This window comes from Schistocerca nitens, chromosome 4, assembly GCF_023898315.1.
Source record: "Schistocerca nitens isolate TAMUIC-IGC-003100 chromosome 4, iqSchNite1.1, whole genome shotgun sequence".
Classification (NCBI taxonomy): Eukaryota; Metazoa; Arthropoda; class Insecta; order Orthoptera; family Acrididae; genus Schistocerca; species Schistocerca nitens.
Genome location: NC_064617.1, coordinates 879,013,595 through 879,027,158, shown reverse-complemented (window position 1 = coordinate 879,027,158; position 13,564 = coordinate 879,013,595). Strand labels below are relative to the sequence as shown.

General features: G+C 37.4%; 1 protein-coding gene across 1 annotated transcript in view; it reads right to left on the bottom strand.

The window, feature by feature from the left end:
• LOC126253390 (ELMO domain-containing protein 3-like) overlaps positions 1–13,564 on the bottom strand; it is a 131,989-nt gene that overhangs the window by 48,481 nt on the left and 69,944 nt on the right. The window contains exon 4 of the mRNA XM_049954685.1: positions 9,216–9,337. Within this exon, the coding sequence (XP_049810642.1) occupies positions 9,216–9,337 (122 nt within the window). The remainder of the gene's footprint in view (positions 1–9,215; positions 9,338–13,564) is intronic.

Here is a 13,564-nt window from a genome sequence, read left to right as displayed (position 1 = left end):
TCAGATAATGATGCACAAAATTTAACACTAAAAGGCTTTTGTACTCAAACAAATGTCACATACAATTACAAACTATGTAGGAAAGTTAATCCAACAGCAACAGAGAGTTTTTTAAACCTCATCAAGGAGCAAGAGTGGTAAGATGTTTATTGTGCCAATAACATAGATGACAAATATAATGCTTTCCTTAACACATTTCTCATGCTCTTTGAGAGTTGCTTTCCATTAAAACATTCTAAATAGGGTACTAGCAGTAAAAGTCAGCCTGGGTGGCTGACTACTGGGATAAAGATATCACACAGAACAAAGCGGGAATTATATCAAAATGTTAGAAATATTCACAATCAAACTAAATGGCCCATTACAAACAGTACTTTAAGGTGCTTAAAATGTTATTAGGAAGGCAAAGAGTATGTGATACACAAATAGAATAGCTAATTCACGGGATAAAATTAAAACCATATGGTCAGTTGGTTTTAATTTTATCCTGTGAATTAGCTATTAATTAAAACCATATGGTCAGTTGCCCCGTCCCCCCCCCTCCCCTGAACCATGGACCTTGCCATTGGTGGGGAGGCCTGCGTGCCTCAGCGATACAGATAGCCGTACCGTAGGTGCAACCACAACGGAGGAATATCTGTTGAGAGGCCAGACAAACGTGTGGTTCCTGAAGAGGGCAGCAGCCTTTTCAGTAGTTGCAAGGGCAACAGTCTGGATGATTGACTGATCTGGCCTTGTAACACTAACCAAATCGACCGTGCTGTGCTGGTACTGCAAACGGCTGAAAGCAAGGGGAAACTACAGCCGAGGGCATGCAACTTTACTGTGTGGTTAAATGATGATGGCGTCCTCTTGGGTAAAATATTCCGGAGGTAAAATAGTCCCCCATTCGGATCTCCGGGCGGGGACTAATCAAGAGGACATTGTTATCAGGAGAAAGAAAACTGGCGTTCTACGGATCGGAGCGTGGAATGTCAGATCCCTTAATCGGGCAGGTAGGTTAGAAAATTTAAAAGGGAAATGGATAGGCTAAAGTTACATATAGTGGAAATTAGTGAAGTTCGGTGGCAGGAGGAACAAGACTTCTGATCAAGTGAAACAGGGTTATAAACACAAAATCAAATAGGGGTAATGCAGGAGTAGGTTTAATCACGAATAGGAAAATAAGAATGTGGGTAAGCTACTACAAACAGCATAGTGAATGCATTATTGTGGCCAAGATAGATACGAAGCCCACACCTACCACAGTAGTACAAGTTTATATGCCAACTAGCTCCGCAGATGAGGAAGAGATTGATGAAATGTATGATGAGATAAAAGAAATTATTCAGATGTGAAGGGAGATGAAAATTTAATTGTCAAGGGTGACTGGAACTCGATAGAAGGAAAAGAAAGAGAAGGAAACGTAGTAGGTGAATATGGAATGGGATTAAGGAATGAAAGAGGAAACCGCCTGGTAGAATTTTCCACAGAGCATAATTTAATCATAGCTAACACTTGGTTCAAGAATCATAAAAGAAGGCTGTATACATGGAAGAAGCCTGGAGATACTGGAAGGTCTCCGATAGATTATATAATGGTAAGACAGAGATTCAGGAACCAGGTTTTACATTGTAAGACATTTCCAGGGGCAGATGTGGACTCTGACCACAATCTATTGGTTACGAACTGTAGATTAAAACTGAAGAAACTGCAAAAAGGTGGGAATTTAAGGAGATGGGACCTGGATAAACTGACTAAACCAGAGGTTGTACAGAGTTTCAGGGAGAGCATAAGGAAACAATTGACAGCACGGATCAAGTAGGTAAAAAGACAGGGGCTAATAGAAATCCTTGAGTAACAGAAGAAATATTGAATTTAATTGATGAAAGGAGAAAATATAAAAATGCAGTAAATGAAGCAGGCAAAAAGGAATACAAACGTCTCAAAAATGAGATCGACAGAAAGTGCAAAATGGTTAAGCAGGGATGGCTAGAGGACAAATGTAAGGATGTAGAGGCACTTATCACTAGGAATAAGACAGATACTGCCTATAGAAAAATTAAAGAGACCTTTGGAGAAAAGAGAACCACTTGTATGAATATCAAGAGCTCACATGGAAATCCAGTACTAAGGCCGGTATTACACTATCAAATTTCTTTGTCAAAGATTTGATCAAAGATGTGATCCAATATTCCGTACAATATATTTGACAAAGATCTTTGACGTAGCGCTACAAGGGGTATTACACTGTCATCAAATTTTTCGTCAAAGTTCAAGATGGCTGACAACAACTTGTTATTAACCGCAGCAGTTCTACGTACTCCAATTGCATTGTGTGCACATGCGGAAAAGAAGTGGGGGGGGGGGGGGGGGAATGGAACCATACATACGAGGTTGACAGTCTTAAAAGTCCTGGGATTACAACTTGATAATAAATTCAGTTGGGAGGAGCACACCACAGAACTGCAGAAACGCCTTAACAAATCTGTATTTGCAATTCGAGTGTTAGCAGGCATAGGCAACATAAAAATGAAAAAGCTTGCATACTTTCATTCCATAATGTCATATGGGATAATATTTTGGGGTAAATCTTGAAGTCAAACAAAAGTTTTCAAGGTCCAAAAGCGTGTAATACATATTATTTGTGGAGTAAATTCATGGACCTCCTGCAGAAACCTCTTCAAAGAACCGGGTATACTAACTACTGCCTCTCAGTATATTTACTTCTTAATAAAATTTGTCGTAAATAATATATCTCTTTTTCCAACAAACAAACCAGTTCATACATACAATACCAGGAACAAAAATGATCTGCACAAGGACTTAAAAGCACTTACTTTAGTTCAAAAAGGGGTCCACTATCAGGAACACTCATCTTCAATAATTTGCCAGGAAACATAAAAAATTTAGTTAGAAATAAAGATCAGTTTATCAGTTTAAAAGGAGCCTGAAAGACTTACTACTGGCCAACTCCTTCTACTCCATTGGCGAAATTTTTAATAGAAACAAATGATGTATTGTATTTATTCATACTATTAGTATTTTTATTTCAGCTTAAAAAAAATCGACATGTTCCACATCCACGAGGATCTCCTCAGCACGGATCTATGGAACGAAAAACTAATCTACTCTGGGTGAAGCCGTGGGTTTTACGACGACACGATAAAAGCATTCAACAAAACTTGTTACGTGAGCTTACAGTGGAAGACGTCAAGTCGTACATCAATTACTTAAGAATGGATGAGCATACATTTCTGTATGTGCTCAATGAAGTGTATCCTCATATCACAAAGCACAATTTTCACTTAAGAACTGCTACATCTTCAGAAGACAGGCTCACTATAACACTCCGATTCCTTGCTACAGGAGAGGGTTATGTTAGGTTAGGTTAGGTTAGGTCAGGTTAGGTCTCCAATTTTCTTAATCTATTTTTGTATTCAGGGTGCCTCACGTTGTAAAGCGCCTCATCAGCTTCAGACATCTCTATTAATTCTGTAGTAGTTGGCACACACCAATTGTATTTATCGGCAATGGTTATAAAAACACTACAGACGACAGAACGCTGCAGCGATGCTAGCGCTCCGCGTGGTAACATATCGCATTGCAGTGAACAAAAGACAAGCGATTTCTTTGATCAAATATACGGCCTCGGCCTAGATTTGATCAAATATTGGACGACATTTGTCAAAGATCCCTATTACACTATCAAATATCTTTGACAAAGATATTGGACAAAGAAATTTGATAGTGTAATACCGGCCTAAGCAAAGAAGGGAAAGCAGAAACGTGGAAGGAGTATATAGAGGGTCTATACAAGGGCGATGTTCTTTAGGACGATATTATAGAAATGGAAGAGAGTGTAGTTAAGATGAAATAGGAGATATGATACTGCAGGAAGAGTTTGACAGAGCACTGAAAGACCTAAGTCGAAACAAGACCCCAGGAATAGACAACATTCCACTAGAACTACTGACAGCCTTGGGAGAGCAAGGCTTAACAAAACTCTACCATCTAGTGAGCAAGATGTATGAGACAGGCGAAATACCCTCAGATTTCAAGAATAACATAATAATTCCAATCCCAAAGAAAGCAGGTGTTGACAGATGTGAAAATTACCGAACTATCAGTCTAATAAGCCACGGCTGCAAAATACTAACGTGAATTCTTTACAGACGAATGGAAAAACTGGTAAAAGCCGACCTTGGGGAAGATCAGTTTGGATTCCGTAGAAATATTTGAACACGTGAGGCAATACTGACTCTGCGACTTATATTAGAAGCTAGATTAAGGTACAGCAAACCTACGTTTCTAGCATTTGCAGACTTAGAGAAAGCTTTTGACAATGTTTCCTGGAATACTCTCTTTCAAATTCTGAAGGTGGCAAGGGTAAAATATAGAGAGCAAAAGGCTATTTACAATTTGTACAGAAACTAGATGGGAGTTATAAGAGTCGAGGGGCATGAAAGGGAAGCAGTGGTTGGGAAAGGAGTGAGACAGGGTTGTAGCCTCTCCCCGATGTTATTCAATCTGTATATCGAGCAAGCAGTAAAGGAAACAAAAGAAAAGTTCGGAGTAGGTATTAAAATCCATGGAGAAGAAATAAAAACTTTGAGGTTCGCCGATGACACTGTAATTCTGTCCGAGACAGCAAAGGACTTGGAATAGCAGTTGAATGGAATGGACAGAATCTTGAAAGCAGGGTCTAACATGAACATCAACAACAGCAAAATGAGGATAATGGAATGTAGTCGAATTAAATCGGGTGATGCTGAGGGAATTAGATTAGGAAATGAGACAACTTAAAGTAGTAAAAGAGTTTTGCTATTTGGGGAGCAAAATAACTGATTATGGTCGAAGTAGAGAGGATGTAGACTGACAATGGCAAGGAAAGTGTTTCTGAAGAAGAGAAATTTGTTAACATCGAGTTAAGATTTAAGTGTCAGGAAGTCGTTTCTGAAAGTATTTGTATCACTTCACTAATGAGGAGGTATTGAATAGAATTGGAGAGAAGAGAAATTTGTGGCACAACCTGACCAGAAGAAGAGATCGGTTGGTAGGGCATATTCTGAGGCATCAAGGGATCACCAATTTAGTATTGGAGGGTAGTGTGGAGGGTAAAAATTGTAGAGGGAGACCAAGAGATGAAAACACTAAACAGATTCAGAAGGATGTAGGTTGCAGTAGGTACTGGGAGATGAAGCAGCTTGCACAGGATTGAGTAGCATGGAGAGCTGCATCAAACCAGTCTCTGTACTGAAGACCACAACAACAACATGGTCAGTTGTGAAGGAAATGTGTGGTCAGCAGCACAAGGTTGACGATATAAAGTCAGTTTGTTGTAAAAATATTTCTGTTACTGACAAGTCAGATATATGTACAGTATTTAACAATCACTTTCTGAGCATTGCTGGTGAATTAAATGAAAATCTAGTTTCAACATGGAATCATTTAACTCTCTTGGCAAATGCCTTTCCGAGATTGATGTCTGAAATACTCCTCTGTGATACAGACAAGGAGGAGATAAGAGTCAATAATTAAATCACTTAAGACTAAGGACTCTCATGGATATAATGGAGTGCCTAGCAGAATAATAAAGTACTATTCTGCAAATGTTAGCCCCGTATTTAGCCATATTTGTAATTTTTCCTTTAGGAATGGTCAGTTTCCTGAATGATTAAAGCACTCAGTAGTAAAGCCACTTTATAAAAAGGGAGAACAGGATAATGCAGACAATTTTAGACCTATTTCTATGCCATCAGTGTTTCCTGAAGTTATTGAAATGGCTGTGTATGTAAAGATAATTGATCATTTTATATCACACGATTTGCTAACAATGTACAGGTCGGCTTTAGAAGTCATTTAACAACTGAAAATGTTATATCCTCTTTTCTCTGCAATGTACTGGATGGATTGATGAAAAGTTTTCGAACACTAGGCATATTTTTTGAGTTAACTAAGGTGTTTGATAGTGTTCATCACAAAATATTGCTCCAGAAGTTGGACCATTGCAGAATACGGGGAGATCACAACTGGTTCATCTCTTGCTTTAGCAACAGACAGCTAAAAGTCATTATTCACAGTGTTGAGAATGGCTCTGATGTGGGGTCTGAGTGGGGTACAGTCAAGTGGGGGGTGCCCCAGGGATCAGTGTTAGAGCTACTCCTGTTCGTTATTTATATAAATGATATGCCCTCTAGTATTACAGGAAACTCTAAAATATTTCTGTTTGCTGATGACACTAGCTTGGTAGGTTAGGTTAGGTTAGTGTTGTTTAACGTCCCATCGACAACGAGGTCATTAGAGACGGAGCGCAAGCTCGGGTTAGGGAAGGATAGGCAAGGAACCATCCCGGCATTTGCCTGAAACGATTTAGGGAAATCACGGAAAACCTAAATCAGGATGGCTGGAGACGGGATTGAACCGTCGTCCTCCCGAATGCGAGTCCAGTGTGCTAACCACTGCGCCACCTCGCTCGGTACTAGCTTGGTAGTAAAGGATGTTGGGTGCAACATTGGCTCAGTTTCAAATAGTGCAATTCAAGATCTAGGTACATGGCTTGTATAAAATAAACTAACACTAAATCACAGTAAGACTCAGTTTTTACAGCTTCTAACACACAATTCAACAAAACGTAACATTTTAATTTCACAGAATGGGCATACAAATAGTGAAACTGGACAGTTCAAATTTCTATGTGTTCAGATAGATACTACACTGTCGTGGAAAGACCATGTTCAGGATCTTGTTCAAAGACTTAATTCTGCCATTTTTACTATTCGAACGGTATCTGAACTAAGTGATCGTTCAACACGAAAATTAGTCTACTTTGCTTATTTTCATTTGCTCATGTCATATGGTATTATATTTTGGGATAACTCTTCCCATTCTAAAAGGATATTTTTGGCTCAGAAGTGGGCGGTTTGGGCAATAAGTGGTGTTAGTTCACAAACCTCTTGTCGACCCTTGTTCACGAGTCTGGGTATTTTGGCATTTGCCTCTCAATATATGTATTCCTTACAGTTATTTCTTGTTACCAATATTAGCTTACTCCCAAGAATAAACAGCTTTCACTCAGTTTATACTTGGCAGAAATCAAACCTGCATTTGTATCAGACTTCCTTAATTCTTGTGCAGAAAGGAGTGCAGTACACTGCTGCATCTATATTCAATAAGTTACCACAAGAATTCAAAAATCTTAGCAGTAATCCATGCGCCTTAAAATCGAAACTGACAAGTTTCCTCATGGGTCACTCCTTCTATTTTGTCGAGGAGTTCCTTGAAAAATTAAGCTGATTCTTGTTGTATTGTTGACTGTATTTACTTAAACTTATAGCTTTACTTTTTCAGGTTCATAAACATTTTATTTTTATCTGTTATTACTTTTACATTGTAATTTCACATACTGACACGTTCCATGACCTTGGAGATTTGCACCTCAATTTGGTCCTACAGAACTTCACGTGTAAATAAATAAATAAGTAACAAGCAAGCATCTGCAATCTCCAGCAGTTTGAACCAGAATGCATTCCAGTCTGAGCTGCTGGAGATTGTGGTCATGTATGCATGATGTGTGCTTGCTTGTGTTAATGAATGCGCGCGTGTGTGTGTGTGTGTGTGTGTGTGTGTGTGTGTGTGTGTGTGAACGAGCTTAGGCTGAAAGCTAAGTGTACCTGTCTGTAAAATCACCATGTAATCTTTATGGTAAGTAGCAATCTATCCTTTTCCTTATATTGTCTATATTCCAACTTGGGGTTTCTATTGTTTAGTTGTCATAATTAACCAGTCAATTATACAAACATAACTAAATGGAGCATTGTTGTATTGCATTATAACAACCCTTATGGCATATAGTTCTTACACCAGATATTAAGTATGAAATTACATGCAACAATTAAAATTGTAATAGGCAAGATTTTTGTTTGTCAATTCATGGTTCTGATTAACTTAATTTCAGAATATGTGTTATAATCATATAAATAACTTCCAAAGGACACAATAATTAAACATTTTATGTATGAATTTCCAATAACCGTTGCTAACAAGTGTTGTAAAATTAGATGTTAAAAGAACATTAATCTACTAAAAGATTTTGTGGACGACAAGAGTGTTATCAAATTATTTGCACCATTAAAACTACACATTCTTAAGGAACAGATAGCTCTGCTATGAAATTGTACTTTTATGAAACTATGTAAGACTGTATGTTCGAACATTTATGAATGAATTGTAAAATGTTTTTATTATTTTTGACTTCAAACTGTGATTTTTCACATTTGATTAATATTTTATGAAGTTGTCAAGCAGAAGGGTCCATTAACAATGTAACATTAGTCAAAATATGACTGAAAATATTTACTTTTCATTATTTCTTAATTATTGTTCATATATAAAACCACTTGTTACCTTGTAGAAATTATATTATGTTATATGCACATAAATATTAGAAAATAATGTCAGTAGAATGTATATGTTTCAGTTAGCAATGTAAGCAATTTAGGCACAGGCTGCACTGAAACACTGTTAGCCTTCAGTTAGTCAGAAGTTACTCTTAAGTCAGTCTGGACAGAGCCTTCAGTTATGTATGGATGCAAATATGTAATCTAAAAAAGAGTATGTGACAAGAGAATTACTGGTTTATTTTGGAAAGAAAGACCTAGTTACATTATTAGTATTTGCTGAACTTAATACCCCAGCTGAAAGAAATGAAGACATATGAAATTCAGTGATGATTAGATTTCATACTCATTATTATTGCAGTTCTCACTTTTTTTGAGACAGCACAATGAACTGCACAACATGTAAAATGATGCACTATGGTGACTTGTAATACTGAGTCACATTGCATTAATTTTACATAGTAGACAAGAGATGGGAAGTTACATTTCCCAAACTGCTGTGATCATCTGGTCTTCAGTTGTGTTAGGAGGACTGATTCTGGTTACATTGAAAAGTTTGTGGTACCTCTATTTCTTCCAAAGCAACAATTGTTTATTCCAGATTTGTTCTGCACTTTTCTTTCTACCATGCTTTACAATTATAGGAACCAATTACACTTCCACATTAGTTGCGGCATTACAGAGATCTATCTGCATAAAATTACTGGTAGAAGACACTGACAATCGGTTGAAAACTTCTTTATGATCACTTACGGCTAATCAAAAGGCGTTTTTTTAAGATTATATAGTTATTCGTGGACTAAATAACTAAGTCACTGAAAGATTCCTGTATCTTACCTGAAAACCTATATGCTCCCAGTGCACCCCATAGCATGGGCAGCCCAAATTTGCACCAGTAAATCTGTAATAAACGGTCTGAAGAATTCTTATATGTGTTGCATCTCTGACATCCAGTTTACCTGAAAAAAATAATGCTTACTATCTAACTGAATTTACAGTAACTTAACTCAAGGAGGAAATGTGTCTATGTTTTTCTTTTGGACAGTGAACAATCAAAAAGGTATTTTTTTATCAATTGGCCTTTACATAAGGCATATATTACTTCATTATCAACATCTATGAACTAACAAAATCAACATAAGACTGCTGTAGCAGAACAACTGCCTATCAGAAGTCACTTGTTGACATAGCAACTGTAATACACACACATTGTCAAATTTATCCAAAGCAATAAAAGAATGAGTAAGTACAAATAATTAGAATTTTAAATTTAAATAATTTTCATAATCTTCATTATTAAATTGATATATGTGTAATGTACATTATGTTAGTAACCAAGAGACATTTATGGGCCATAACCACCAATAGCTGAAATGGGGATCAAGTTGTTACAAACTATTAGCATTTGAAAGTAACCAACCAGCATTCTCATACAACAAAATATTATTGATATAGTAGGTGAGATGGGTATCTACTGGCTGCAAAATATGATATGAAAATCTACTATTCCAAATAAATTTAATAATAAAAAATATTTTTCAGGACCTCGTTATCCTCTCTACTTTCCAAAAAATGCAGAATCTGGAAAACCTTTCAGCTGTGAAGAATATCAGAATGCACTGAACAACACAATATTTTATACAATTGGGACCAGCAGTCCATACTATGACAAGAAAAAAATATGTAAGTGAATAAGTCATCATGGAATATAACACAGAATTTTACTTGGCACAGTATTCATTAAAGGTAAAGACACAATGAAATGGAATAGTCATAAGTGGCTAAATTTTATTCACACACTTAACCATTGGAGACACACAGTATCAGACTTCTTGGCATGCCAAATGTATGTTTTGTGCACACATCATTTATATAACAAAAATTTTTGTAAAGTTCTATGTACAGAGACTGCAGGGTTTTTTTTTGTAGACAGAGAACTGTGCTGTGGATGGGATACAATAGAAAAATTCCGTGTCCCTCCATGCTGGAACAAGCTTCTTAGTAAATTAATGACATAGGTCAAGTTAGGCTCAAAATATACTTTCTGCTATTGTTGCAGAAAACAGGCAATACAAAGGTACGTATATAAAGTTATAAGAAACAAGACAAAATAACTATAACATTGTCAAATTCAATAAATTGTAAGGTTGAAACAAAATCAGAATGCTAATCAATCTGGATGTAAATAATAGTCTGCAAAAGAGACACTGTGCAGTTGTCATATTGTGCTTAGTCCCTAAACAAGCTTCATCAATTTCATGAATAACTTATAAAACCTGAAAATATATAGGAACATAATTGGGGGTTGTACTCTTAGTTAAAAAAAAAAAAAAAAAAAAAAAAAAAAAAACCCTTAAATAGAACACTATTTATTTCAACTAAGAAATAAACATACCAGGATCTGAGAACAGAATAAGAGGTAAACATGAGTGAAAAAAGCAAGCACGCCTCACGTAACCGCTATGTATGTCTGGCTGTTCCAGCCAGACAGTTTTTTAGCCTGAGTCGCTGGAGATAGTGGTCATATGAATGTGAGGTGTGCCTGCTTATGTGAATGTGTGCACATTTTTCTTTTTTGAAAAAGGCTTTGGGCAAAAGCTTATTTGCAACAGTCTTTTTGTTGGGCCTGCCTACAACTCAGCATGTCATCTGTATAGTGAGTAGCAATCTACCTTTCCATAATATTGTTTAAGTTAGTGTTTAGTGTTTTAGGGTGCTAAATGGGGAGACTATCAGTGCCTTTGCATGAAATAAACAGAGAGGAGGGTGGTGGAAATCTATAATAATAATAATAATAATAATAATAAAGAATAGGCCTCCGGTATGTTCTGCCAGTCATAAAAGGCGACAAAAAGAACAAACCACTAATAGGGCTAACCCCCCTTTTAGTGTGATTAGTTGGTTCAGGACAGAACTAAAGAAGCCTCGGACAAGCGCTGTCATGGTCGGGGACGACGCTTGAACCCTATGCCCGCCCACAATGGTAACGACACTGCTAGCCACACGGAAAATGATTTAAATCCAAATAGAGGTGTTTTCAAGGTGTGCTTCCTGCAACCACCCTAGAAGGAAAACAAAGACAGAGGATGAGATGGTCAGATGAAGTTAATCGACACCTCATGTTCTGTTATTACCAAGCAACAAAACCTAGGAACCAACACAACTGGATACAGATCACAAGTATACACAACATTTATTACCAGATACCCAGAATTAAAATTTTTAACAGAACAACGACTAGCTGATCAGATCCGTGTAATAATCAAAAATAACAGGATACCCCAGTCAGAATTAGAAAACATCAAACAACAAGTACAACAAATACTAGAACAAAATAACGTGCAATCAGAAGAAGAAGAAAATACAGTAATGGGCTCAAACATCCCAGAGCAAGCAAACAAAGAACAACACACATCAATTAAACAATCAGAGGAAAACGAAATCTTAAGACAGCCACCAGAACAAGCACAAATAGAACACGAAGTGACACACATGTTAGATATAGAAGAAAAATTTCAGCTGACATATATAGAACACAAAGACACAAATACAGACATTAGACCATTCTTGCATAGACCGCCAACTAACCCACAAGTCGAAACAACAATAAAAACTATCAACACAATCATACACAACAAAATAAATGAAAACACAACAATGGAAGAGTTACAACTACTGGTTTATATAGGAGCACTCACTACACTAAATATACATACTAGGCAGAGATCAGAACCAACCAACACACAGAAGAAACCCACAAAACCAGCATGGCAACACAGGCTACAGATCAGAATAGAAAAACTGAGAAAAGACATCGGATAGCTAACACAAAATAATAATAAAAGAAGAAAAAGAAAGAAACACTAAATTTTAAAACTAAGCTGTATCAACAAACAAGAATTTAGAACATGAGTGACACTAGGAGTTTCATAAATGACCAGCCATTAAACGCACATAAAACACAGCAGAATACCTAGATAAAACCAAGTATAAGGTGTGTTCAAGAAGAAATGAGCTGAAGGCATAATTACAGAAACCAGTACCTGAATGTTAGAAGTACTGACCCTGCTTGTTGAGACACTTGTCCCACTGTAACACAAGGTGGTGAATGGATGTCTCATAAAATTCCCGGGGCTGCAATATGAACCAGTTCTGCACATACAGCTGGACGTCGTCGTCCACACGAGTGCAAGAAATGTTATGCTGACATTCTCTTTTGACCAAGATGGCCCCCTTCTGATTCACTTCCTGCATCACGGGACAACAGTAAATGCCCAGTGTTACTCACAAACCTTGACCACCCTTCGCCAAGCGTTCAAATCAAAATGACTAGGAAATCTCACCCGTGGGGTCATTCTGCTCCACAACACTGCAAAAGCCTCATATGGCCAGCACAGTCGCAGCACTCCTGCAGAAATTCAAATGGGAGTTTCTTGGCCACCCTCCATACAGTCCGGATCTCTCTCCCAGTGATTACGCCATTTTTGGTCCCCTTAAAAAGGCTCTGAGGGGGCAAACGATTCACCTCGGATGACGACATCCAGCTGTACATGCCGAACTGGTTCACATTACAGTGCCGGAAATTTTATGAGACAGCCATTCACCATCTTGTGTCACAGAGGGACAAGTGTCTCAATAGCCAAAGTCAATACTTCTAACATACAGGTACTGGTTTCTGTAATTATGCCTCTGGCTCATTTCTTTTTGAATGCCCCTTACACAAAATATCAGTAGAAGTACATTTAAAACAGTCCAGATTATTGTAGCTGAGTGACTACTTGGAAATAATGGGTGACCAAGCTACTCTGCGACACACTAAAATCTTACACAGAATATTTCAGGAAGGAGCCCTGACACAGAAAACCTTAAAATACAAAAGTCATTGTCGCTTAAAATATAGGGCTGATCCTTTGGGAGAAATAGATCTGTCATGAGGTCATCATATAAAACACGTCCCATTAAAGTACACTGTATGGACATCTGTGTTTGACATCTCTGACATATTGACAGGTCCTTAATATGTAAGAGAGAGCCGTTTGTCAATTGGTGGTGTCCCTCTCTGAGCCTTGGAAGGGCAGCTTCCTCAGCTCACAGTGATGGGAAGGACATAAGCTGTGGTTGTACTGAAGGTTTCATCGAATACAGCTCATTATTTCTTACATCCAGATACTGAGCCTCTCATCAAC